This window comes from Pseudopipra pipra, chromosome 4 (assembly GCF_036250125.1).
Source record: "Pseudopipra pipra isolate bDixPip1 chromosome 4, bDixPip1.hap1, whole genome shotgun sequence".
Lineage (NCBI taxonomy): Eukaryota > Metazoa > Chordata > Aves > Passeriformes > Pipridae > Pseudopipra > Pseudopipra pipra.
The window spans coordinates 12,088,298-12,116,290 of record NC_087552.1 but is presented as its reverse complement, the minus strand read 5'-3'; the positions used below and the strand labels follow the sequence as shown (position 1 = coordinate 12,116,290).

The 27,993-nt window shown below is 41.5% G+C and overlaps 1 protein-coding gene and 1 long non-coding RNA gene across 3 annotated transcripts; one reads left to right on the top strand and one right to left on the bottom strand.

Annotated features, from left to right (window-relative positions):
* Positions 1-8,858, bottom strand: LOC135412747 (uncharacterized). Its single transcript, XR_010429930.1, has 3 exons — positions 8,771-8,858; positions 1,998-2,111; positions 1-1,543 (listed from the first exon to the last, which is right to left on the bottom strand). It is a non-coding gene; the product is annotated as an uncharacterized LOC135412747 (long non-coding RNA).
* On the top strand, positions 8,853-23,358 carry ZNF330 (zinc finger protein 330). Of its 2 annotated transcripts, none has more exons than XM_064651574.1 (10): positions 8,853-8,951; positions 13,119-13,247; positions 13,521-13,540; positions 13,656-13,726; positions 15,843-15,922; positions 17,251-17,377; positions 18,109-18,213; positions 20,689-20,735; positions 21,858-21,975; positions 22,630-23,358. In XM_064651574.1, exons 2-10 carry the CDS (start codon positions 13,128-13,130, stop codon positions 22,905-22,907), a joined length of 966 nt encoding a protein of 321 aa, XP_064507644.1. In that variant the 5' UTR covers positions 8,853-8,951; positions 13,119-13,127; the 3' UTR covers positions 22,908-23,358. The 2 variants fall into 2 exon arrangements, with proteins under 2 accessions (XP_064507644.1, XP_064507643.1); XM_064651573.1 differs by lacking the exon at positions 8,853-8,951 and adding an exon at positions 9,784-9,801.
* Positions 23,359-27,993: the final 4,635 nt, after the last annotated feature.

Sequence of the window (27,993 nt, the reverse complement as noted above, 5' to 3'; positions counted from 1 at the left end):
TTATTATAAAAATGGAAATGTATTTCACAATACATCACCCCTGGATAAGCTTTAGCTCAGAATAGGACTACAGATTACTCCCCAGTAAATATAAATATGGAGTTTAGTGAACATGGTGAGCACATGAATATGTATAGTGACATTTCAGTAAGTTTAAATGTACAAGTATTTGAGAATCAATAGAACCGTTACTACAACTTTTTACTATAAATGAAATCTAACAAAATACAAATGAGAATGAATAAAAACTATTGTCAGAATATCAACTAACAGTAGTGGAACATGAACAAATGGGTTTTCTAAATCAATCAGAATCCTGAGGACTGATGTCCATGCTTGGAAATGGTTCCAAGTCTCGTTATTCATAGTGCCAAAAAATACATGATTTGACACTCGTTTACCTGCATTCAAACATCTTACATATAATACAGGTGTTACATCCCCTACACTATGAAATTCAGTATGTGATGAATTGCTCCATGATGCTGTGCTACACTGGGTGCAATTCTGTCCTTTATCCACAATGCTTTTCAAAAACACGGTGAGGGGAAATACAATGGGCGCTTGTTAAGTTCTGTGAAAGAAATGATAAGAGAGAGCTCCTTACAATATCAGGAAAGTAAACTCTTGATACAAAGATTCTCTTTCAGCCCTCTGAACCAACAGCTAAGCCACCCATGTTGCATGCTTAAAGCAAACAGTGTGTCCTGCAGCTTTCATTAGCTGAATTAATTCAGTATTTAATTCAGGCAGTGCTCAGTACCACTGATATTAATGTCATCTAAATGGAGCTGTAATCAGACAGGAAAACCACTCAGTTCATATTTGCATAAGATTTCTACAAATTAATTCTACTGAACAAGGAAAAGCCATAACTGAAGGAGAAAAATTGCTATCTAGGTAAGAAGTGACACCAAAGACGAACATGTCACGCAGTTCAATAACTGTGGAAAGTTATAGAAAAACATGGAACAGCTGAAATGTTGAATTTGTTAGAACAGATATTTCAGAAAAATATGGCAAACAAATATTCTGCCTCATCTAGGACATAATCCAACTGCCTTTGAAGTCAGCAGGATCCTTCTCTTCAGGATCTTTGCAGGCAGAGTTGTTAAGCCTAGGAAAAGGTTGTCCAGAGCAGTTGTGCAATCCCCATCCTTGGCAAGATTTAGGATTCAGCTAGACAAGGCCCTGGTCAGCCTCATTTGATGTGGAAACTTTCAGCAAGAGACTCGGCTAGGTGACCTCCAAAGATCCCTTCCTATCTAATTCATCATGTTACTTTAATAATATCTGTTCTAAATTACAAGAGAGTTTCTTGTCACCAATGCTTGAGGCTCCAGCACAGCCTTTCCACTGCTTAACCACTCTCACTGCAAAGAATTTTTTTCTGTATATCAGTTGTAATTCCTCTTGCTGCTGCTTGTGACTGTTGCCTGTCATGTTTTCACTGTGTATCCTTGAGAAGAGCCTAGCTCTGTCTTCTCTGTAAATTCCATTTCGGTTCTCGAAGACAGCAATTAGATCTTTTCGGCTTTCCCTTCTGCAGATTAAACTGTGTCAGTTCTCTTCATATACCACAAAGCTACACTCCCTGAACCTTGACACTCTCCCACTGTTGTTATCTCTCTCTCACCATGTGGCCCCAGGCTGTAAAGTTTCATACTCATTTGCTCTTGTGACAGAACAGGCATTTTGCTCACCCCTCTTATTTGGCACTCTGATAGAAACCCCAGTATCCCACTTTGACCTTTCATTTTGCCAGACAGAGCACATCTTTTGGCCTCTTCCTACAAGACTGGCTTATTAGTTTCCTGATCACCTTGGCAGTCTCCTGATCACCCAGGTGAATTAATCTCATATCCCATGACCAATTAAAACATTCACATTTTTCATTCTTCTCCGCCACTTCCACCTGACAAGCCTCCAGCACTGTGAGAGAAATTCTTGTCATCAGTCATCCACCGTCTGACCTTGATTTTCTCATTTTTTTTTACCTTTTCCATTTCTGTCACACAGGTGCTGCCATTTATCAGGCATCTCCCTCCTCTTCTTCACACACAAAGCCTTCCAGTGTCACCTATGCAGCAAATTTATCACCATGTGCCAACCTTTTGTGGGGGTCAGAGGGAAGAGAAACAAGGTAATTTATGACATTATAATGTCATAATGGAAAACCCCCCAATGCTAATAACTTGTCACCAGCCAACAAGTTCTTTTTCCATCATACATAATTATAGCTTACCCCTTTTCTTAGAAAATGAGTGACTGATTAGTCTTGCACTATCCCCTCACCTTAGCAATCTTAGATAGTATATAATAATTAATATACAATGCTACATTAAATGTGCTACAAAATACATACAGCATTAGCTTTACTGCGTATCTTTCATCTTAAAAAGCATATAAAAAGCCCTAATAAACTACCATGATAAAAATCCATTCAGTTTTTTGTTGAAGTCATGCAAGAAATGTGAAAATATGCAACTCGAATATCACAGGAAAGATTAATAGATTTTAATAAAGAAGTTGACAACTAAGTGAGCTCCCTGAATTGAGGCTCTAATCACTTAACAGCAAAATCTCTCTTTTTCTTTTATCTCTTTTTTTTTTCTTTTACCTCTTGGTACATTCCACAAACATTGACCAGACAAAATAACCATCTAGAAATTTCTTGGGGAATAATTTTCTAAGATTAACGACTGTAAGCACCAGTTATAACAGCAGGGAAAAAATAAAACACACAGAGAAAAATAATTTTTACAACATCTAAGTCAAGAAGGACTATTTTAAAATATTATATCTGAACATGCCAACTCAGTAGATGCCAGTAAAGATTTTTGCCTCAAGTTATTTTCTTTGTTTCCCGTTTCTTTATGTAGTTAAATCAGTGAGTATCAATGTCTACAGACAAAATTATCTTACATCAAACAAATATCGACATGACTTTTAAGGTCAGTTGCTGCAAGGCCAGGATTTAAAAACAAATTAAATTTGATGTATGTCGCTTCAAAGGTCATTTAGAAAGGTATATGCTGCACCTATTTTACAATGCAACCCCCAGGGAGGCAAACATATTGAATGCTGTGAGGAGACATTGCAATAATGAAGATAATTATGGTAATAGGCAGGTAGGTAATGGGGGCTTAATTAGATCAGAACAAGCATTTTATTTAGAGAAAAAGAAATTGCAGTTGATGCAATTAAAAGTAAATGACAACAACTCAGGTCAGTATTTATTTCAAGATGATAGTTAACATGCTTTCTTGTATCTTTAAAGGGACTGAGATATCAAAATTAAAGGCAGTGAAAATATTTCATTGTCATCCAGCACAGTCCAGTGTCACTGCATATGAAGGTCTTATCTCCCAGAACACTGCCATTCTGATAGAGGCTGTGCACACACCTAATTTCCTGATTTTCCTTTCTGATCTCAATAATTTTCAGTAGAAATGAGATGGCATGAATCCTTTGTTATTACTTGAGTAGCTTAAGAAATAAATAAGTGTCCATCCCAGAAATGTGCCCTCACAGCACAGGAAGAATTTCTATGAGGTGAGCAGAGGAAAAACTGAGCAGTGCAGCTCTGAAGCTGATCAGTGTCCACGTGAGCTGATACACCATGTTGCAAGAGTACCACTCAGCTTTGCCGCTGGAAAAAGCAATCCCACCTTCCCTCAGGCAACTGTTCCCAAACTTGTCTTTGCTGAATTATTCCAATTTGAAATGTGAATTTATTGCCTTAAAAACATGTATCTGACTAGCAGCAGTATGTTGTCCATAGTGCTACTGCTCTGCCTTGCCACATGACTTTGAAATGTGAACAGAAAGAGAGCGAGGTAGAAAGGCAGTGCCCAAAATTTCATTGCTCTGTACCCTGGGCAGCCATTTATTTTTGAGGGATTCTGATTTATTAGCATCCTTTAGCCCTTTTTACAGGTGAAAGTAACTTTCTGAGGTGCAGGGTGATGTAGCAGAGTGAAACAAGTGGAAAATACTCCATGCTGCTGCATGCCTTTGGTACACGAATACCAGCCAAGACAGCTCTGCTGTCACTGGCATCATTTAGTTTACAAAAGGGACTTTCACTGCCAGTGCTCTCAGCTTTTGCTCTGCAGGTAGCACAGCTTGGGGTTAAGACAGCCTCCAACATATGTGCTGTCATGAAAGCTCTTGACTAGACAAATACCTTTGTCAGGCAGTGTAGGGAGGCCCTCACAGAGTCTTGTCCTGTTATCCCAGCAAGACAGTGGCCATTAAGCAAAGACATGACAGTTCTGATTCTCTGTAAGGTGATATGGAATGACAACAGTTCAGAGGCACACTCACTGCCCATCCACTGCTTCTCTCACAAAGGTCACTGAAAACACCTCTAAAAATGAGGCTGCTTCTCACTATTTTCTGCATGTAGCTTTGCAACAACAAATCTGCAACAATTCCCCAGAGACTAGTCCAGTGTTGCTAATAGAAATTCTGTAAGCTCTAAATTGGCTATTCCCATCTAATTTATTTTTTTATTCACTTGTATTACAGCCCTAGGCCACTTTACTTGTTCTGAAAAAAGGATGGTTTACTGTTCAGGAGTGAAGTGACAAACTCCTGCCATCTAGAGGGTGGTTTCTGGAACATATTCGAGTCAGATACAGTTTCACAGGATAAAGTAAAACTACGATAAAAATCTTGATGTCCACCTGTCTCCTTGGGGTTTTTCTAGATTTCTTCTTCTTCTTCATTCATGACTTTATGAAAAAAATGCCCAATCAAATGAGAAGAAAATCATGACATCTCGGTATGTATTGTGGATCCCTTCCAACTCAGAGCATGCTGTGACTCTGTGATTCTGTTTGAGTCCTTTCTTCAACAGCTTCCTTCACTCATGAAAGGAGATTAGCTGACTAGGATAATTATTCTAAAATAGATTAAAACTTTCTGTTTGTATTTTTTCTAATGCTATATCATTTATCCTCATCGTGTTCTTGCATTTATGGCTGCCTAAAACAGATTAGAATGGTAACAACCAGAATAAAAGAATATTGATGATTAATGGCCTTCATTAAGAAAAGTGAGAATTACACGAATAAAAGCACTGACATCTCACAAAAGATCATATTTCCTACTTAGACTGTCAGGTAAATAGCATGTGGCCATGGCTATTGACAATAATTAAAAATTACTTCTCCACACCCTTTCTCAGGAAGAAGAAATGCTCAGTTAAGTGATTATCATGATTTTTTTGTCTCTAAATAATAATGCTGTTTTCTGGGCATCCCAGTAACCTGGTGTGAAGATTACATCTTGAAGGAAAAGCGTGACAAGCAAACAATTTGTTGTGGGAGATAAAACTCAGGCCTCACAAAAACTAGAAGATTCTTCCTGGAACGGTGATGGTGGCCAGTGTAGCACTAAGTCTGATGAGAAACTTGTTTGAACATGTTTTAGGATGGCTCTTTGTGGTCCCTTTGTAAACACGTGTTTCTTCTTCCCAACACCCCCCACAGCAACTGTTATCTCCCATGCAGGAATGTCCTGGGAAAGGTGTCCTGAGGTGTCCCATTGGTCCTTGTTAACCCTTTCCTGTGATTGGGTGTTCCTGTAAACCCCTTGAGACTTCTAATTGGTTAACCTGTGATTCTCCCTAACCCTATAAATGTGACATCCCCAACAATAAACACTCTCTTGCCTCCTCTCCACGCCCGGTGTGCTGTCTCTGTGCCTGCCATGGGGCCACGTGGGTGCTGGGGGGAGGGGGGAGCACCTCTCCCCTCCAGGCTCGGGGCCTGAAAAACCCTGTCGCTGGAGTCCCCTTTCCCCGTCCTTTCAAGACGTCGGAATGGTTCTTCAGATGGAGAAGGAACCACAACTGGGCTCCCCCACGTCGAGGGTGGGGAAAGGGATCCAGAACTGGTGCCCCGTGTGAGGAAACGAATTTACTGAACTCTTCTATGAAGATAGGTGATTCCTAAGGCGCAGATGCGACATCTGTGTTCCCCGACGCCCCGAAGTCTTCTCCAATCCCCCTCAATCCGCCGTAATTGGTGCCACGTGGTGAAGGCCAAGATTGTTTGAATTCTTCTGTGAAGATTAGAGCAGTCCTAACGCACAGACTGGGGCGAAGTCGTGCTCAACGGTGGACCGGAGTCTAAGCGTCAAGGTATTAGCAGACGGCATCACCACAAGAGAGCAGCCTGTTTTGAATACCTCAACCTTCCTGAGGACATTCAGGTAAGGAGCAGACCCGGCATATTCCCTTATAAGCAGACTTCGGCATACTCCCTAAACCTCTCCCCCTGTAAACCTGTAACTACAAGAAGCGTGCATGCCTCTTTAAGAGAGAAAAAGAAAGCTTAAAGAACATATCTAATTCCATCCGCAAGTCATCTAATAAGACTCTTTTGCTAACCTGAAAGATAGTCCTGTTTCTAACAAGGGACTTAGACCACGCCAGCATGGCGAAAAAAGGGTTAAAGCTGCTCGAAACAGCTCCGCAGCAATCCCCCTGCGCGGCTCCCGGCCCCGGGCCGGCCCCGCCGTGCCGCGACTCCGGGAAAACCCCTACATCAGCCGGCCCCGCTCCCGCCGCTCCAGCTCCCACCTGCCGAGCCGCCCGGGGCGCACCCCGCCCCGCGACAGACCGGACCGGACACCCGCGGTACCGCCGCCCCGCCGAGACCCCGGCGCTGCTGGTGGCCCCCGCCGATCCCGTCGATCCCGCCTGCGCCCTGCTCCTGCCGCACACAGCACCCCCCACGTCCCACCATGTGGCCGAGACAGCAGCCGCCGCCGCAGCCCCTCTGGACACCAGGACTGCCTCCGAGAAACAGAAGAAAACAACCATTTGGACTCTAATGAAACTAAAATTAACAGCAATAAGTAGTTTGTTTGGTTCAGCAGTAAATTGGAAGTTTGTGTAAGTGAAAAACTTGTTTATGAATACATCAATAAAAACATTTTTAAATTCTGTTTTATAGGGACACCCTCAGACACTAAGAGAATGGGGTAAATTTAAAATCCATATATCAATAAAGACATATTCATCTTTAAGGAATAAAAAAGGGTGGGATGTAGCACTAAGTCTGATGAGAAACTTGTTTGAACATGTTTTAGGATGGCTCTTTGTGGTCCCTTTGTAAACACGTGTTTCTTCTTCCCAACACCCCCCACAGCAACTGTTATCTCCCATGCAGGAATGTCCTGGGAAAGGTGTCCTGAGGTGTCCCATTGGTCCTTGTTAACCCTTTCCTGTGATTGGGTGTTCCTGTAAACCCCTTGAGACTTCTAATTGGTTAACCTGTGATTCTCCCTAACCCTATAAATGTGACATCCCCAACAATAAACACTCTCTTGCCTCCTCTCCACGCCCGGTGTGCTGTCTCTGTGCCTGCCATGGGGCCACGTGGGTGCTGGGGGGAGGGGGGAGCACCTCTCCCCTCCAGGCTCGGGGCCTGAAAAACCCTGTCGCTGGAGTCCCCTTTCCCCGTCCTTTCAAGACGTCGGAATGGTTCTTCAGATGGAGAAGGAACCACAACTGGGCTCCCCCACGTCGAGGGTGGGGAAAGGGATCCAGAGGCCAGTGAATATCTGCCTCTTCCACTAAGTCAAAATCACATTCCATAACCAGTAGCCAACTTTCAGTAAGAAATGCATGACCAAGTGCAACGTGAAGCAACACAATCACCCCACCCGAGGGAATGGATGATCAAAGCACACAAAACAGTGCCCCAGGACTTATTTGTATGAAATATGTATCAAACCCTTCCTAAGCAAAAGACTGAAATACACTGGAATGTGATCTATGCACTCATTTTCATTTGAATATATTTATAACAATACACCTTCTAATGATTTTCACAAAGGGTTTTCTAGACAATATCCATCTATGACAGTGACTTGTATAACCTCAGGCCAGACAGAGCTGTGTACAGGGGTCTTTTATAGCATGGGCATTATTTCCATTTTTAAACCACGTTGTATTCCTACCATTAAGATTAATCAATACTTCATTTCAAAAACGGAGCCACTGATTAAATATTTCAGTGACAACTTTTCAGGTGCCAATTACAATCACAACTAATTGTTGCAATTATTATGTCCTAAATTTGGTCTCCGTCAAGTGAAAGTTGTGGTGGCAATTGACACAAAAGTAAACAAAACTTGAGGATGGAACAGCCACTGAGCAGGAACATCAATGCAAACAGCTTGTAAAAGCTTTTTCAATGATTTCTGAACCACAGTGAAAACAATGGCATGTTTTAAGTGAGTAGAGAGATTATATAGGAGTTTATTGAAATTTGGGTTGCTCAGCCTGGAGAAGGCTCTGGAGAGATCTCACCACAGCCTTTCAGTACGTAAAGGGGGCTCTTAAAAAAGAGGGAAAGTGGCTCCTTACTTGGGCACATAGTGATGGGACAAGGGGGGAATGGTTTTAAAGCAAAAGATGAGAGGTTTAGATTAGATACAAGGAGGACACTCTCATTGCGGGGGTGGTGAGGCCCTGGCACAGGCTGCCCTGTGGAGCTGTGGGTGCCCCATCCTTGGAAGTGTTCAAGGCCAGGCTGGATGGTTCTCTGAGCAACCTCGTCTAGTGGAAGGTGTCCCTTTTTTAACCAAAAAACATGAAAGTGCAGGCCGGCGCAGTTCTCATTATAACACCAAGTGCTTCGTAGCACGCAAGACGCAGGTGCCAACTACTCCTGTTTTATGATGCCTCCCTCCAAAACTCTGGCAACACCTTTCCCTGCAGCGCGAACACCTGCCATTTCCCGGCTCCCACCTCGCGGGCGCACTGCGATCCCGTGCCGGGAAAGGGCAGGATCCCTATGCTGGCATTCTTGTTTCCCTCCCCGGCTCCCTGCGGCCGCCCCCGGAACGTTCGCGCCGGGCGGGGCGGGCCGGGCGGGCAGCGCACCGCGGAGAGCCGGCGCTTCCGGCTTCCGCACGGCCGCCGGAGCCAGGTGGGAGCGGGGAACGGGGAAGAGGGAGCTGGGAACGGGGAAAGAGAGCCGGGAACGGCGACAGAGAGCCGGGAACGGCGACAGGGAGGTGGGAGAGGGGAGCGGGAAGTGGGAAGGAGGGCTGGGGGCGATCGGGGGTGGGCTGGGGGCGCTGAGGGTCCCCGTCCCCCGCCGCTTCCCTGCCCTAGCGAGCGAAGCAGTGCCTGGCTTCCCCGTGTCCAGGTCCCTGGAAGCACGGAGCGCGGCCATCCAGGTTGGCAGCGTGATGCCGTGGCAGGGCTCGCCGGGCTCCTGGCGGGACGAGGTGCCGCTCCCGAGCGGGGAATGTGCCGGAGAGGTGCCTGAGGAAGCCCCCCCAGCCCTGGGCGCTGACCAGCGCGGCAGTCCCCGGGCGCTGCGGTCCCACGGTGCAGTTTGTAGCCGCTTTGCTTCCAAAAGATGGAGTAAGTCATGGCAAATCACAGTGCCAGGACAATTCTTATGAACTACTACTAATGCGGATTTTTTTTTTTTAACGCTGTAATTTTTGTATGAGTGGTAAAACAGATTTTGAATATGTGTGAGGTAGAAAGTATTTGATGGTCAAGTATAAGAATGCTTGGAATACAGTAAGCCTCTTTTGGGTGTTGGTGTTTGTGGGATGACAAGGGTAACCCACCAGCTCCCCTGCCCCACCAGTGAATTGCTTGTTTCAGCTCTTCATGATGTGGTTCCTATACCACAAGATAATACAACACAAGGCAATGTCCTGCTCAGCATAGGAGATCCAGAAATCTGCTGGTGCAGTCGGTCTGTGTCTTTGGGACCTGCACAAGGGCATGGTATGACTCCAGCAGAACTTGGATACCAGGTGTTTTTAATGTATCTTACACACACAACCATCAGTTAAAATACACAGTCAGTCTTTGGACCTATGGTGGGAGTTCTGCCTGTGGTCTTTGCCTGTGTTTACCTCAGCATATAATGCAGCACATGAGCAACAGTAGGTGAAAATTTACGGGATGGAACACAGTGCTACAGACCCAGTATTCACGTAACACATATTAGGGCTTTTGCTTTGAGCTGCTGTTCACCTCATACACAGTCTTTTGATACCTGGCCCTGCACAGGACCATCCCCAAGAGTCACACCATGCCCCTGAGAGTATCATCCAAATGCTTCTTGAACTCTGTCAGCATCGGAGCTGTGACCACTTCCCTGGGGAGCCTGTTACAGCACGTAACCATCCTCTGGGGGAAGAACCTTTTTCTGATACCCAACCTAAACATTCCCCAACACCACTTCTGATATCCAAACTCTGTGCTTTCTTGTGCCACAGCACCAGCCCTTAAGCTGGAGAGCCACACTCACTGCTGCAGCTGCTGCTCTGGCCCAGCATTTTGCTCCCAAGTAGGAAACTTCAAATGGTGAAATTTGAAGTTTCCCATTTCAGGGGCTCCCACACTGCATGGGGCAGTGTGGCTGTTCCCTCTGGGGCTGAGGAGGGAACCAGGCGTGGACCTATAACTTGTTGGTTTAGGTCTTCCAGATGCACTTTTCTCTCCCATGCACCCTTCAGGGGAGCATGGGAAAGCCAGCAGATTCCACCGGGTCTTTGCTGCCCGAGCATTGGGCAAAGGTGTGTCAAAAGTGGAGGTAGAACATACAGCAGAGGCATTTAAATACTAATTAGTGGTTTCAAAAGAGACGATATTCTGATTTGAAAGGAATTGCATGTAAACAAAGCTTATGCTGTCATAATTTCTGGAACCATAACACTATTAAGCTCTAATCCAAAATTTAAAAGAAGGTAAGTTTCCTAAAAAATTTGAACTCAGGGCAAAGACAACAAACAAATCTTAAGTGGAAGCTCAGAGGGAAAGAGTGATAAGAATATTGATCTATAGGATGTTGTTGTTACTGGATGGTGTCTGAAAGCCTGGATTGACTCCATAGCTTTGTTAAAAGGACCTGACGTTGCAGTTCTGTTGTTACTTATTTTAGTGCAACTTTCTAAAAACTGCCACCTAGGAGGTTTCTAATAACCTGTGTCCTCAGTAGTCACTGAGGCAGTGCTTTTCATGAAAACAGTTTGTCACTTTGGTGCTTTGGATTATGAGGTAATGGGAAGAAGTCAAGGTATAAATACTAACCATTAGATTCTGTTGTTAAATCAGCATTTGAGTTGTCTGAAAATTCTTGTGCAGCCTCATGTCGGACTGAAATGTCACGCTCTAGAATGATGACAGTTGCCAGCAGGCAGCACAGCAATATAATTTTGACTACAAAATATGACACTAATACAATTTAAATACGGTGCAAAATGCTGCAGGGTGAGAAAACTGATTTATGTGTGCTATCAAACCCAAATTTTAGTATTTGGTCAGGACAATATATTTTTGTGTTCAGAAAAGTTAGGATTCTTCAGTTTATTTTATAAGACCTTTTGAACATTTTTCTTCCAAGTTTAAGATGCTAGAATTGGCTGCCTCTTGGGGCTGAAACTATCCTTACAGATGGTAGCATGCATATCTGCTTGGTGTTAGGGATGAGGCTGAGGAGAGCAGGTACCTCTCACTTCCTTAAGCCAGTGGCCCTAATATCGACCCACAGACCCTACTGGAATCAGCAGAGGTTGCCTGGGCAGAGCTGTCTCATCATGTGGGCCAGTTTTTGCCAAGCTCCAAGTCTGCAGTGATTTTCTTCAAACTCCTTAAGTGGAGATTGAGATGTTAAGATGACACTTGAGTCTCAATTACCAATTGTCTGAAGGTGTTTTTCTGCAGATTTAGAAATCAGAGGCAGAGCAAGGACCACTGGTAGGTGTACTTGTAGCTAAAAGAACTGTGGGTTAGTTGTACAAGTGCAATATGTGTTGGGGCAGCTTGCTGGAGAGGCCAGATTTTCAAAACAAGCACTGGTGAGGTACCAAAATAGGAGCTAAACACCTGGAAAGATCCAGCCATCCTATTGTCTGCAAGGAAGTGTGATTCGGTAGCTGCAATACAAAGAAGTTGGTTCGTAGAATTGAGAGTATTTTTTTTAGAACAGGCAAGTTTTTGTCAGTGGAGAGATCATCACCTAATCCTTAGCTGCTTTCTCATTCCCATGCTTGCTAAGTAAACTGCTGCCCCTTTTGACCGTCTTCCACCATCAGATTGTGCTAATCTGGGCCTTGGTGGTGCTTGTTGGTTTGTTTTTAGTTTTGTTTTTAACCTGTATCTGTTTTAGAACAGGACACCAAGAACAGTTACATCATCAGAAATAAGGGGATGATAAAGATGGAGCCTAAGGAAGTGCCTGTGTTGACGAGAGAAATTCTTACATCAGGCCACACCTTGAATCTCTCAGTTGTCCATTTCATGGAGTCAGGATAATCCTTGCCTAATTTATTATAAACACAAAGTAAACTAAGCATATGTGAGTACTGCACAGTTCATTGTGGACATGGCAAGAGACCAGTGGTCTGATTGTTTGCCTGATGGTCTCACCACTGTGTTGCACTGGTTCCCTCCTAGAATGTTAGAATGGAACCAAACGGAATTAACTTAGTGTAAATCCTTTTTGGAAAACAATGGTGTCTTCAAAGCAATGCATGCTCATCTCTTCATTATTGCCAATGTGCTAGAATGATAAATAAGCAGTACAAACATCCATTTGTCATAGCTCTTAAATCTGTATAATGACATTTTGTTTTCTCAGCCTTCATGAAGTGTGAAATTTGCATTTTTGCAGTACACCACTTTTTGCTTACCTGAAGAATGCTTTTTAACTGAATGAAGCAGTTACTGAGAATAAGATGTGAAAGAGGAAATGAGCTGAATATTTTCCTTATTAAACAGACAAGGCAAACCAAAACCAGAGGCCCATCACAAACAAGCCCACAAACATAGTGGTTTCCTTTTTTTTTTCCAAGACAGAACACTTCAAAGATAGTTCGACACAAAGTTGAGGACAGCAGAGTCTTTTTCAGATCACAAGATTCTTTATGGTTCATCACATGGGTCTTCCTCATGGACTGGCCCCTTCTTCTGCCTTTGAAAAGAAACTTTCAGAAAAGGAAATGAACGAAGCACAGTTAACCTGTGAACTCCAAGATGCAGTTTTAGTGGATGTGTCATGTGTATCCATGTACTTACATACATAATTCTGTGTGCATTCATCACATACCTATTTTTCCCCCCACAGATAGTGAATATGCCTAAAAAGAAGACTGGTGCTCGTAAGAAAGCTGAGAACCGTCGAGAACGTGAAAAGCAGATAAGGGCTTCAAGAGCCAACATAGATTTGGCCAAACATCCTTGTAATGCTTCAATGGTAAAATAACCCAAAGTATTTTATATTAAAACACGTTATTTTAAATTGTGTTAAACCGGTGATAATACATAAATGTATTTAATGCCATAAGAATGTCATTCTTCCTACTGTTCCTCCTTTATATTTAAGCTTACATTTGCATTAGATGTATAATATTGAATAGAAAGTTTGGCTCCTAATCATAAGAATTCAGAGTCCCTGTGGGTGTCTGCAAATTTTATATATTTTACCTAGAACGAAAATAATTACCAGTGTTTTATTTCTTCTTTTTAGGAATGTGATAAGTGCCAAAGGTAAGAATTTTTCCCTTCTAAAACCAGTAGTTTAATATTAATTGGTTTCAAACATTTCACAGGTCTTTTTTAACGCTTGCTTTCTTTTTCTTTGGTTCCTTCTCCATGTGCCTAGACGACAGAAGAACAGAGCTTTTTGCTACTTCTGTAACTCTGTTCAGAAATTACCCATTTGTGCACAATGTGGTGAGTAGAATTAATGAATGAAAACTGTCCTCAGTCCTGTTTGTGGTGTTAAACTCTCAGTACCTTTGTTAGAGTACCTTTGTCTAGAAGTACCTTTGTGGTTTGTGGAGCAGGTTCTTTTAAATCTGCTGTGAATACCCTCCTTGAGAAGTGACCTTGTTTGGTCATGCACTGATGTGTGTGCCTCTGACCTCCAGAGGTTTGCAAGTCTGGACTTGTCTTCAGCATTTGATCTTCGGAAGAATTTGTCTCACTGCCTTTTGGGTTTGAGAATATCTGACTGACTTTCCCTACACTTACCATGTGGAGTATTGTTTGGTAATGGTAGCAAAACTAAGAATGCTCTGACTGCTGGCAAGTCACCAATAAATACTGCTTTTTTAGGGATTATATAATTTCTAGTCAGTTCAGTATCAATTAAAGCAACAGTACATTATTCATCTTGCATGGGGTTGCAATGTGGTATACTGCTTATTTTATTTATATGGGCTAGAGGGCTGATGCTCTGAAATTAGAAGAAAAGGACTCCTAGTGATGGAGCTCTGCTCTGAACCAGACTAAGATGCCCTTTGTTTTCAAACAGCTGCTTGCTTGCAGGAGATGTCGATATTCATTTCTTACTGAGGTGAATTTTGTTGTTTCACTGTTCCAACACATCCTTGCAGATTTTCAGTTTGTCATTAAGCAATTTGGCTGTTTTGTTGTTTGACTCTCAGAGCTGCTGACATCTGCAGCTTCCAGTGCCTTTGTTGTGACCTGCAGATTCTGAGCGTTTCTGGGAGCCAGGCTGTTAGTGTGCACTGGCAGTGTGTCATCCTTCATGAGTCTTCCTTCTATCATCATACAATGAAGTACTAAAAACATGCTCTCTGTCTTATGATACACATCTGAAGTTGACTCCTGTGTGTTGAGTTTATTTTAATCTGGAGTATGTTTCTAGAGGAAAAGCATTCCTATCAACAACCATAAAATTATATTGAGTCCAAGGGTTTTCCAAACAAAGACCACCAGAGCTGTTTCATGTTTGATCAAGGGGGACAGACACTACAAACCAACAGCACCTTTCTTAGAGAAGTCTCTGAGGGATGGGAGCAAGGTAGCTGTACTACAGTGCTCCAGACTGAGTAATGCCCCCCCACTCATTGCCCAGCTCAGCCCACCACTGGTACTTCCTCACCCTCCAAGGGCCCTTTGGTAACTGACTTTTGGTGTAATACAAAACTCTGCATACTGGGATTTAAATATTTTCAGAGTAGAATTTGGTTTTTCAGGCCTTGAGTGGGTGGGCAGGGAGCACCTTGCTGTTGGTTTCTCTAAGCAGGCAATAACAGGACACACCAAAGGGGTCCATGGCAGCACAACTTGAATCAGTGATAAAACTCCACTGCAGTAGCCTGAGCTGACTACAAGATCTTTTTGCTTGTATAACTGCAGACAGTGTGGATCTTTCTGGTAGAGCTATTTATGTCAGAAACAAGGACTAGGGGAAAATTGTCACCCTTGCTGCTTGCTTGTGTCAGAATGACTTTTAGGTGCAGGCTGTGGCTTTTTCTCCTGTCCTCTGTATTTAAAGTGAATTATTTTTTCTAGAAACTAGTCTATGTTTTTTTAAAAAGAAAAAAACCAACAAAACAACTAATGATCAAAAAAAACAAGTATCCAAGTACTTGCAAGTAATTAAACATGTTTTTTTTTCTTGTGCCTTGCACACAGCATGTGGTGCTTTTATGATGGGACAGAACCAGCAGCAGTTTTAAATACAGGTTTTTAAGATATCATGACTTGACTTTGACCTTAGTTTTGTTCTTTGGTTTGTTTTGACATTTGAAATTTTTGCCAGTGCCTCAAAACATACAGCAAAACCAACACATTGCCTTTTTATCTCAGTACAGGGGCAAGAGGTTTGGGCTGAAAAGAGACAATAATTTAACCTAAGGGAGATGTGAAAGTGGGTTGCAGAATGCAGCAATAATTCAGACATCTTTATTTGCATTATTTTTACCTAGATTTACAGTTAGGCTCAGGTATTTAGTGAAGTGCTGTTCTTATATGAACGTGCATTCTACTGTTTTTTCTATAGTTTTCTTATGGTTGCTTGCCTTTTTATTTTAAACAGGAAAAACCAAATGCATGATGAAGTCTTCAGACTGTGTCATAAAACACGCTGGTGTGTATGGTACTGGACTAGCAATGGTGGTATGTATACAAAATTAAAGCCTTTTTAGCAGTATGAGGTTATTTTGTGCAAATCTTTCTGAAAGAAAATAGAACAGCTTTATGGAATGATAGCATGTACCGTGCCAAGTTTTTTTCCCCCCTTGTTTTACTATAAGAAACTGATTTTTCCCTTATACTGAAAACCCAAATTTTGCATTTTTAGATTCAGCTCCTGCAAGCTCCAACACATCCTGGATGCTAGTGGATCTGTCTTGGTGGAAGGCTCTTAAGCACATGCATGAACAGCATTGGAGCTTACATGCCCCATATCCAATTCTCAGTCTTTATTACAATCCAGGATCATTCTGCAAAGACCTGCAGACTTTTGTTACTGTTGTCTTAGTATTGCAGAGATCATCTGTATCACAGAGAGGAACCTGTTCCATAGTGTTAGGGAGGAATTTTACTTAACATAAACCCCCATTTGGGCTCTTGAAGGAGATAATCATAGCTTCAGGCCTTTGAATTTTTGTTCTAAGAAGGACAAGTTGGTGTCTCCATTCTGGAAAGCAAGGTTTGACATGTGACAGCCTCTAGATTAAGCACTATGTGGACTAAACCTCTGTCCTGTTTCCACCTCCAGTTGACAGTCAGCTTTTCTCAGTAACACAGCTTGCCTTTACATTCTGATGTTCTTGAACTCATCCCATGCATTCACTCATGCAATAGAGAATGCCTCAAAAATTATTTTGCATTCACATTGCTTTCTTAGTTTTGTGTGCATGTAATGCACATGGTAGTTAGTTACATATGGGCTGAGGAGGCTTCTTAAATGCTGCATTTAAGGATAGCTGATGTGAAGATCTTGTAATTTAATCAAAATGAAAGTTAAAGAGTCTAACTTACTTCTAATGAGTTATTTGATCTTTGCTCTCTGCAGGGATGTGCTCTAATATAGCATGGTTTAAAATTTGAATGAGTGACTTCAGCTGTAAGAAACTATTGGCATTTTTCATGTCTTTTTTGAAATTCCATTTTTGCCAAAACACTGTTATCCTTTGTGGATCTCGGGTTTCAACTGGAGGACAAAATTTTCATGCACACAATTTAAGAAAATAAATGTAAAAGACAGAAAAAGGAGAAAACCAAGTTATTGAGCATCATATTTAGTCCTGCAGAAATGAATAACAAACAAGATGAACTGAGGAGCAGCTTGATAGGAATACAGATGTGGTTCTGACTCTCCCGGTCAAGCAAAATGAACCCACTGAGAGAAGGGATACGAGGACACATTGAGGACTGAGGAGTCAGAGTGTCTCTCTAGGTATTGCAGAAGTCCAGAGGTGATAATCTTTCTGTAATTGCAGGGTGCAATCTGTGATTTCTGTGAAGCTTGGGTGTGTCACGGGAGGAAGTGTCTCAGCACGCACGCGTGTATCTGCCCTCTCGCAGATGCAGAATGTATTGAGTGTGAAAGAAGTGTCTGGGACCATGGTAAGTTGCTCACATGTAAAAATAAGAAAATGTAAATTGTATTGCTTAGGATACTACACCTTTATTCTTAACAGCGTTTTTATTCCTCACTGATTAGTCCTTGCAAGTATGTTTGTTCAAAGCAAGGATTCTTCCTGTTTTAAAAACAGACATTATGCAGTGGGGAAACTAAACAACCTGCTCAAGAACATACAGTGCTCAAGTCAGGGATGATTGTGTCATCTAAAGTATAATGGTTCTATCAGCCTAATTATTTGCATAATTAAGCACTGCATCAAATTGCCAACAGAGTCTTCTGCCATTCCCACTCTGTTCTTCTGCACTAGCACAGATATTTGGATTCCATATTGCTTAGCAAACCATACTGGTCTTGATTTGTGGAATCCTTTAAAATGTTTATTCCAAGCTTATATCAGAGCTAAGGGGGTGGGAGGGAAGGAAACTGGATGAGAATATGGTCTGATTTAAGAAAAATACTTAATGCTATAGTGGAATTAAAGAAAAGTACTAGAAATAATACTCTTTTTATATTTATGCTGTCTTGTATTGTAGGAAACAAGGTATTTGTCAGTGTAGAAATGGATGGCAGTGCCTAATTTAGGACTTTGTTGAAGCATTAGTGAGGCCAGGGAGACCTGGTCTTCCGTCAGAATTACTGCCTAAACTGTTTGCAGAGCAGAACTTGATGCCTGTGCCCATTGCTGATTATTTTGCCTTGATAAATCTTTCAGGAGGCAGAATATTTGCCTGCTCTTTTTGCCATGATTTCCTCTGTGAAGATGATCAGTTTGAACATCAAGCCAGCTGCCAAGTTCTGGAAGCAGAGACGTTTAAATGTAAGTTAGTTATTCATAGTCCCTTTCACCACAGCTAAGCAGGGTCTCCACTTGCTTCCTCTGTGCTCCAGAATACTCTGTTATCACCTTTCCCAGCTTTTGCCTTTTTCGTATGTGCCAGCTCTTGGTATTCAGTTATCCAGACTGGAACTTTTGTCTCTGACCTTCCTCCATGCCAGAGTATACATGGCAGTTGTTTTCCTGCCAGGCTCTTACAGGCCTCCCATGGGAAGCTGCCTTTGCAGGAGCCAGCAGTCTCCAAAGTTGGAGTGTTGGCAGTGGCCAGGACTGCAGCAAAACAGCTGGAATTGCTGATGCTGCTTTTTTACTCCACAAAGCTCTGCAGGCAGGAGGAGCTGTCTTCCACTCTTCTGACCATGTGATGAGGTATTTCTAGATACCTGTTCCTCGTGGAAAACAGCTGCCCCAAACAATGCCACCTCTGTTAGACTGGCTAAACTTTCCCACGTTGCTGTGGAAGGCCTGTCTGTTGATGGAGAGTTGGCAGCTGTTGAAGTCCTGAGGAAGGCCATGACTCAGTCAGGAGCCATCCTCTGATTCAGGGAGACATGGTGAACACAAAAAGAAGTGACAAAAATAGTCCAGAGCATGATTTCAGTTTTCATTTCCTCATTGACCAGTGGACATGTGTATCAGTAATGTATCAAGTGTTGATACATGTCCAGTCTTGCTGGGTAAAGAACAGGTAGCTGAAGACTTTATGTCCTTTTGAACTTTGATTAATTGTGTGGACAAAACTGAAACTGGTGTTTATAAGAGGACATGATGGCAATGCCTGACTTTTCTCACTCACTGCTCATCTCTGGCTCAAACAGGGAAATTTCAAGGGAAGTTAAAAAAACCCCCACAAAATAAAACACCAACAAGCCAAGACCATGCATGTTTGAAATAACTAAATTTTTGTAAAAGTATTTCTTCTCTATCCACCATGAATGACTGTTTAATTTATCTCATGAGACATTTGTTTGTCCTTTCTGAAACTTGTTTGCCTGTATTTTAACTATAAAGTTTTTTTCAATCATTATTGTAGAAATTCAAGGTGCTCTTTATCTTAAGACTATTTTCTTTAGAACTGACCAATCTCTTGTCCTAATTTATCTCTCCTGGTTTAGAATGTTTGTTGATTTCAATGTTCTAGTTGGTGTCTGTAGAAATCTCTTATCTCTTTTTCATCTCCCATCCTTTTGTTCCCAGCCAGCTGTTCTCTGAGCCTTCCTTAGCTTCCCTTGATGTATTCTGCCTGAATACCTTCCTGCATAGCAATGTTGAAGCAGCAACAACTGTTCCACAAGAATGTTTTTTCAATGATTGTTGGAAGCTTTTAATTCACAGATGTGATCACACTCTGAATAGGGCAAAAGTTTTTTTGAGGTTTTTTTCACTGTGTTCAATGTTTTGTGGCACAGCACTGACTTGGAAAAGATACAGGATTTTTATCAGTGTGTGGTAGCAAGATTATAAAACCTGTACTTTTACAGAATACAGAAACTTTAAATGTGGTCATGCAATTGTAGTCTAAATCCATTCTAGCTGTGAAAAGGGTAGTGTTACTTCCCATCACTATCTGAGAGAAGTTTTTTAAAGTGCAGATACTCAAGAAATGACAAATATAAATGCATTATCATTTCTATCTTTAAGCACATGACAGAGCTCTAAATCCCGTGGCTGTCCTGCTCATGTGGAGAACTCGTGATATTTATTATTCAAAAACTTCGCTGTCACAGGGGCAAAGGAAGGTGAAAGGGAATAAATACTCACACAGAGACTGATAAAATACATATTATTGCTTCTTGAGGAGTAACTATTCACCCAGCTTCACGTTTCTGCCAATTCCTGAGTGTTTGCCTTTACTGTACTCCCTCTAGTGGAATAAAAAACCAATTTGAAGCTCAAGACAAGTTAGATTTTGGGCACTGATTCTGCTCCTTATAGCTTGTGTGCCAGGTCCAGTTCTTTAACACAGATAGACTTTCATATGAACTTGTGTGCAATCCAGTGCATTTCCAGATGATATGACAGAAAATATGGAACATAACATTTCTAGGTTTGGAAGTTTGCAAGCTTTAAGTGTTCTCACGTCACTAGCACTCCTTCTTTTGATGTTGTGAGAAAAGGAGAAGCAAGATGGTCGCTTAATACCAAATTTCTTCTGAAACTTCTGTTTTAAAAAGTTTGGAAGCTCAAGAAATAATTAAACTTTTTCCCCTCTTGAGGTTGGTTTTTTTTTTTGGTATCAGATTACATTAATGCCATGAGCCTTAGGGTTGAAAAAAAAAATCTAGTAAAAGGGTACTATATGGTAAAATGGCTGATTCACATTGCCATCGTAGTTATGTCAGGGAATTAAAAACAAATGCCTCAGTAATGGTATTACATACTTTTACAAGGTTTTAAACACATCACAGGTCTGCAGTTTCCAAGTACTGAATTTGACATATTGATTTTCTCCAACAGGTGTTTCCTGTAACAGGCTTGGGCAGCATTCGTGCCTGCGTTGTAAGGTAAAGACAGTTGTGGGTAGCTGTGATTTTAGGTTCGTTCTTCTTGGTTTCAAGGCTGGTATCAAGTCTTGTCATGTCTTCCATCCTCCATTATTAAAAAAATGTAATATTTTTGTATTATATTTTAGGGGGCAGACCTCTGGGGGGCAAAAGGTCTTTTATCTGTGCTTGCCTGTTTACCACTAGCAAGTGTTGTGCATCGTTATGCCAGCTGAGGTGATCTTCACTTTGTCCAGCCCTCTTAGTTTAAATTGGGCCTGTACCATGTTGGGTCTTTAAAAAAAAAAAACCAAAACAACAAAACAAATCCTTGGCTTTGAACAGAATCCAAAGCTTTGTAATATGTTTTGATACAGTGTGGATCTACAATCATTAAAAAAGTTGGTTTTTTTTTTTAAACAGTCACGTTTAACGGTCAATCTGAGCAGAAATTGCTGCAGCCTGGATCCAACAGAAATAATCTCCACAGCTAATCCAGTTTTACATGTGAACAGACTAACTTGTTGACATCAGGCTCATGGTTTTACACACTCAGAAATAATTTTGTATAAAAAGTTCCACCTGCTTCATTGTCAGCATTGCCCAGATTTCTCCAGATGCTGGTTTATTGCCTGCTCTTACTCTTCTTACCCTCCATATGTTTCCCTGCACTCTCCCATGGCATCGATGGCATATTCCAAATTGTTCCTTTCTCTGGGTATCTTCACTGCACCCTGGTGCTCAACATGTGAACTTTCCGTCTCTAATTCTTGCCTTTAGGCCACTGCTTAATGTTCTGGCAAATATCTCATTGTGTTTTATTTAGGCTTGTCAGTGTAAACCCAGGTTTGCCAGGATCCTCGTGGGCAGCACTACAATCCAGCCCTCGAGTACATTACTTTCTCTGCTTGTTTTTTGGCACTTTTATGCAGCCTCTTCCCCAGGAAGCTGTGGAACTACATTCAGCACAGAGTGGTTGTGCTGTGCACAGACCCACATCCACTGCAGATAGACCTCATTACATTTTAATCCCAACCAGAAAACCCTGCTGCTGTTAAAACAGGTTTTCTGCTTGCTTCTTGCTGAAGAATATGCTTCTATGATTAAAACATTGAGCCTTTTTTTTCTCCCTTCAACCCACAGGCTTGTTTTTGTGACGACCATGTGCGAAGTAAGGTCTTCAAGCAGGAAAAAGGAAAAGAGCCTCCTTGCCCTAAATGTGGCCACGAAACTCAGCAGACAAAGGATCTGAGCATGTCAAGTAAGCCAGCTTCTCTAGCTAACAAGCCATACAAGTGCCATTGGTGACTACTTTTCTGCCTAGGAACACTGAGTAAAATCTGGTTACTTTTAATTGTTTTGCACAGCTTTGCTGCATTTGTTTTGGGAAGAACTTTCTGAATTATAGAATTGAGCAGTCTCATTCTTAATCATTAATTGATTCCAATACAGTGAAAGCTTTTGTTTAGTTTAAGATTTTAGTTGTGGAAAAAAATGAAAAAAAAAAATCACCACTTAAATCCTTACTTCTTGTACAAGAAGCTGATTAATGAATTTCAAAATGTATTTTGATATGTATACAATCTACCCCAACCACTCTTGAGTAAATCACCATATGTATTGTGTCTGCAAAGCGCACATCAAGTCGCAGGTCTTCTTGGCTAGAGTGCCAAAGGATTATCCTAAAAACCTAAGACATACTTGGGGGGCAGTTCCTGTTTGTACAGACTTGGCTGCACTTCCGTGTGCAGCAGTAGAAAGATTCTGTTAGAGTAGGGATTGAATCTGGAAATGTCGGATTTAGAAAAAGACTGCCTAACATCCTGCGCTCTTCAAGTAGTGAAAAAAGGGATAGAAAGGGAACGTGGGATTGCTGTTGAGGGGTGGGAACATGATGGTTTTTCTCTGCCTGCAGCCCGCTCCTTGAAGTTTGGCCGACAGACTGGAGGAGAAGATGCAGATGGAGCTTCTGGTTATGATGCCTACTGGAAAAACCTCTCCTCCAGCAAGACTGGAGACGCAGGTGACCGTGAGGATGAATATGATGAATACGAAGCAGAAGACGATGATGAAGATGACAATGATGAGGGAGGGAAGGATTCAGATTCTGAGGCCACGGATGTCTTCAGCAATTTGAATTTAGGAAGGACCTATGCTAGTGGGTATGCACATTATGAGGAATCAGAAGATTAAGCCTAGTATGCTGGCAAGCTAAAAACACTTGGAAGGAGCCAAGCAATGCTTCACTGAGTTGTGTACACGCCAGTAGGATAGCTCTATCAGGTACTTACATATCAAAGTTAGAGAATTAACAGTGTGGGACTTCTGCTGTAACTCCAAGGGGGACTTTTCTTTTATATGAACCAATGGTTCTGGGACTGGGGGAAAAAATCAGAATATTTTTATTCCCCTAAGCAGCAGAAGGTTGTGTCCCTGAGTTACTGAGTATAATGGTTCAATGCCATTTTCTCGTATCAACATGGGAATGTGGGAGAGCTGTAGAACTTGCTTCCATTTGCTCATCAGAGATTAAGTTATTTTTTACAATCATTTTGTTAACTGATTTCATACATTAATGCAGTGGTGGGTTGGTGACTGCGTTGTTTTTTTGGTCTGCACAATAAAAGTCAACTGCATTCTCTAATGAACTGTCATAAATATTGATCTCCCTTGAATAGTTGGAAAGCAGGTTGTGTACAAAGTGTGAATTGACACTAAAATAACTTCCTTGTTTATGTAGGTATGGCAGATTAATGTATTTTTCTGTGTACTTGCCCATCAGCCTTTCAGCATTTTTAGTGTTAGATATTAATCGGTGGGGCTATATGCAGCCATTACAAGTTTACCCCAGATAATCAAAACTTTTATGGCAATAAAAATGTTCATGTATCCTCTCTGCCACAAAAATCTATAAGGCAGTTTCTCATTAGATCAAAAAGAGACTGTTTTCTTCTGTGCCCAGTCTTCAGCTCTTTTCCTTGCATATGAAACACACACAGAGTAAAATTAGATAGGAAACAACCCCCTATATGAATTGATAAGGTGAGAAAACACAACAAGGTTCAAAGTGCTGGGTCCAAATATTATTCTGTGCAAGGGTGCTGGTACAAGGCAAATGATCAACACATCTGAGCAAGGAGGTGACACCTGCAGTAGTGTTTGCAGTGATTCTGGTTTGAAAGTCAACGTGTTAATTACCAATGTACAGATCTAAGTGGTGGAGTTTATTTTCCTTCTTTAGGGGAATGTTTTACAGCTGACAGATCACAACAGCAGGGCAGCCACCTAAAGTGCTGCTCCAGCTTTCTAAATGCCATGCTTTAATGCAAGAGAGCCATTTCTTGTTATCTGTCAAATAGCTGAACTGATTATTGCATTACCTGCTTTTGTGGTGCTTTCTCTACTGTTTCTTAACAGCTAAAGGTCATATGTTGGCAGAGCATATCCCTTTGATAATAATTTTTAGTGATGTTAGGACTGCCAAATGAACATTTCCTAACAAAACAGGGTTGGAGAACCTGGCATCAATATTTCCCTCCTAAATGCATCTTGTACCAAATGCATGAAAGACAAGAGCTGGAATGCATCCAAGACAAAAACAAACTGACAAAGAGCACAACTTGGATATGGCACCTGAGGGGAAAAAAGTCTGTGGGAGAAAGGAACACAACTGGTCAGTGCATGCCTTCAGAACTGGAGAGGAAACCAGTTAATGCACTGTCTGAAAGCCAAATCCCCTTCAAGGATTGGAACTCCAGGGCCCTCCAATTTCGTGTCTTAGCGAAGAGCCATCTTAAATGATGTACCTGATAGATGTCTTGATTAGTCTTTTGCATAACCAAATTTGAAATGAGGGAAGCAGAATGCCTGCCAGTTCAACACTGATCACTTATTTGTGAAATTGGCACCTGCAAGAGAATTTCTGCTCAACTTTATATGGTCCAAAGACTTCCAAGTTGAGTCCATCTGTGGCTGGTCAATTCCAGCAACAATGCCAGTTTTTTATCCTGGCTGATGTTCCAAATACAAAACAATTATACATCAGTACAAAGTCTTATACAGAACTGAGGAAAGTATATGTGTTTCTGCATATATGTAAAATTATAGCTGCTTGTGTGTAATTTATTAATATTATTTCTTAAAATGAACAAAATTCCTCTTTAAGGTTTTTGGCTCTTCAATTAGGTTTTTCCCTTATGAAATCTGCTGTCACTGGCAGTGCCAAAGGCTGCTGACATAACAGAATTAATCATCATAATCAGAGCAAAGAATTATTCATTTTCTCATTGAAATGTCCTTCCACTGATCCTTGCAGGATCAATACTCCAGAGCTAATGTGTGTTCCTATGATCCCGTTGTAAGTGCTGCCTGCAGCAGATGCTCAGGCTACCTGCTGTAATTTAGCAAGGTCACTGCTCAGTGGACATTTATTTACTTTTTCTTTGTGCTGCTGGTTATACCAGTGAAAATGCCTGTGCTGTCAACCTGTCTGGAGATGGGGCCCGGGTATTAGACCTGCAGTGCCTGGCCTTCCAGGGGTCAAAACAAGCAAGTTTAAGCTGCTTTAAAGTAATCCAGTGGATTCAGGCTAGAACAGACAAACATGCCTGTGTTTTCTACGAACAGAGTCAGTTTGTGGCAGGACAGGCAGGATATGATGCACTTTCTGTGCTTATTTAGTATAGCTAAACACATGTGGTCTGTTGGGGATAGGCCCTCAGAGCTTGTTTTCAGAGAAAGTGCATAATTTTGGTTATCTGAAGGTAAATTGCAGGAACAGGATGGAAAAGAAAATGAACATGTATTCTGGCTTCATTGAAAAACAGGTCAGGGACAAACTCAGTCTTGTTGGCTCCATTTTTCTTTATTGCTGTTGGTCTGCTTTGAAGTGTCTTGGAGGAATGTCAGTAGGGCACTGACAGGGCAGTGTGCCATCTCTACACCTGAAAATGTTAAGTTAGTGCTCAGCTTACATCTTCTTCTGAATTCAGCAGCTGGTTTAGCCCTTGCTAAATCCAAAGGTGATATGCTATGGTACTGGTGATGTACATTTTACAGTTCACAGGATCTCAAGCTATTTCAGACACTGCCACAATCCACCAAGTACTTCCAGGTGACTGCTAAGCTTCTATGAAAGTCACTGGAGTGCGGGGTGTGGTGCCTGGGCTCACAAAAGCCCCTGCATAACTTCATGTTTTTAAGACTCCGATACTGCAGAGTATGCTTCCTGGTGGGGCAAGAGTAAGGGAAATAAAATCCTGAGATTTTAAGTTTCCTTCGAAAATCTTGTCCCTGATTAAAGGAAATTCTGAGCTGCAGGAAGTATAGTTCTAACATATTTAGGAACACCTGCGAGTTACGTGTAGCACTCCAGAAAAACAAGACCTAGATAAAGTCTTACACTTTATTTTTTTTTCCATCTCTGTGATGACCATTTAAACAAAACTTAAGTAGAACTTGAATCAAAATCACAGTAACATTTATTGTGCCTGTAGATCCTCAAAAACAAGAGCTCTGGCCACCTCTGTAAGGCCTTCTCTTGCATTTGTTTATTAAGGTGACAGCACCAGCTCATTATGAATTCATTGGGTTCTCCTGTGGATTTAACGCATTTTCCTTTGTACTCAGGTATAATTTAGCACCTGTGAGTGGGAGTCTTTTGGTCAATCCCACATTGCTGATTTTGTTTCCAGAAAATTAATGCGAAGTTCATTATAATGTGCCGGACAGCTGAAAAAATAGTTGCTGGCATGTCACAGGGAGCTGGAGGACAAGCTTCAGAAGTACATGGAGTCCTATTTGTTCAGGAAGAAAGATATTAGCGTGTCTTACAAGACATTACATGCATCTGTCCAGACCCTGATCCTATTTGCAGAGGAACCAATGGCAAAGTTCCCATTTATTCAAGTGGGAAAAATGCAATAATCTTTAATATCTACAGTTCATCTTAAATGTCAGGAGGTGTTATAGAACACAACATGAGCATAAGCTGAAGTGGGGAAGATGAAGCAAAGTTTAACATGAGGTTAATGTGCTCCCATAGCATAAAAGTATTTGTTCTAAATTTCAACAGTTCCACTGGAAAGTGCTCTCAAGACTGAAAGACACAGCTACGTAAAGTGGGAAGAGACAAGATTCTAGAAGATGGAGAAATTTGATTACTCATCTCCTGATGAGTTCCTGCACCTAGTTCATAAATATTTGCTAAGAGCTCAAAGCAGTTAGGACATAGACAAATTTTATCATCTCTGCTTTATAGATACATAAATAGAAAACACAGTAATGGACAAAATCACAGCCTCAGTTGTCCAGTTGGCAACAGCCCTGGACTCTCCATCCCCTACCCATGAACCTCCAGACTAGACATATTTTATAACTAATGATATTCCTTTATTAAGAGGAATATCATTATTCCTCTTATTTTTAAGAGTATGTGTGTTGTAATTAGCTACCACACACTGGAAATTTGAAGCAGGGCCTAGTTTTTAGCTTCCATAGGCAGGAGAGACAAAAATCAGCAAGATATCATCACAGACATGGAGAATATTCCATGGAAAAGCCACTGGCTTCCCTTTCCTAAACAAAGAGCAGATTCACAAGCCTGTACTTCACTGTGGAAGGGGAAAAAATAAATTGCATTTCAATCTCTCACCAAATCAAGCCCCTACAGATAAGAGGGCAGGTTTGCTGTTAGGTTACAGCATTTTACAACATCCCATTTTTAAGTACTGCGCAGTGTTTGTTGGAAAGAGGAACAACTTCAAAGCAGGAGAAAGCCTATTGGAGCTATCTCTACTCCTACTATTCTCCAACACTGTGAGTATCCTAAAATGTTTGCTGCATCCTTTTTAACCCCCACTTCTTCAGCCAGGGATTCTTCCACAGTGTTCCCCAAACTTAACTGTGATTGGAAGTTCACTTTTATTTCCTTCTGAAATGAGAAGTACCAAGTGCCTCAGGGCCCAAGTACTGTTTTCACTTCATCTTGATGTTACATGACATCTGTTGTAGATTTTCACTTTACAAAACCACTAAGTTTTTTCTTAATTTTTTATTAGAGTGTTAGAATGCCAAAGACCCACAATTTCTTTAGCAGATAATACAAGTATTTTATTGCTATAGTTGCCAGTTGCTGCTCCTACTGGGTTTTTTTTTTTGGCATAGAGAAAGAGGCTGATTATTTTAAAAGTGAATCCCTGCTAGTCAGGCATATAAACCCTTGGGCTGCCTCCAGTCTGATTTAAATTCAGCACCTTGCTTTGATGGCAGAGACAAGGAT

What these genes read in the sequence shown, in the direction of transcription:
- ZNF330 (XM_064651574.1), top strand. Translation starts at nt 13,128, where the DNA reads ATGCCTAAAAAGAAGACTGGTGCTCGTAAGAAAGCTGAGAACCGTCGA. An exon ending in GAATGTGATAAGTGCCAAAG is followed by an intron (nt 13,541 to 13,655) that starts GTAAGAATTTTT and finishes CCATGTGCCTAG; the next exon opens with ACGACAGAAGAACAGAGCTT. An exon ending in ATTCGTGCCTGCGTTGTAAG is followed by an intron (nt 20,736 to 21,857) that starts GTAAAGACAGTT and finishes TTCAACCCACAG; the next exon opens with GCTTGTTTTTGTGACGACCA.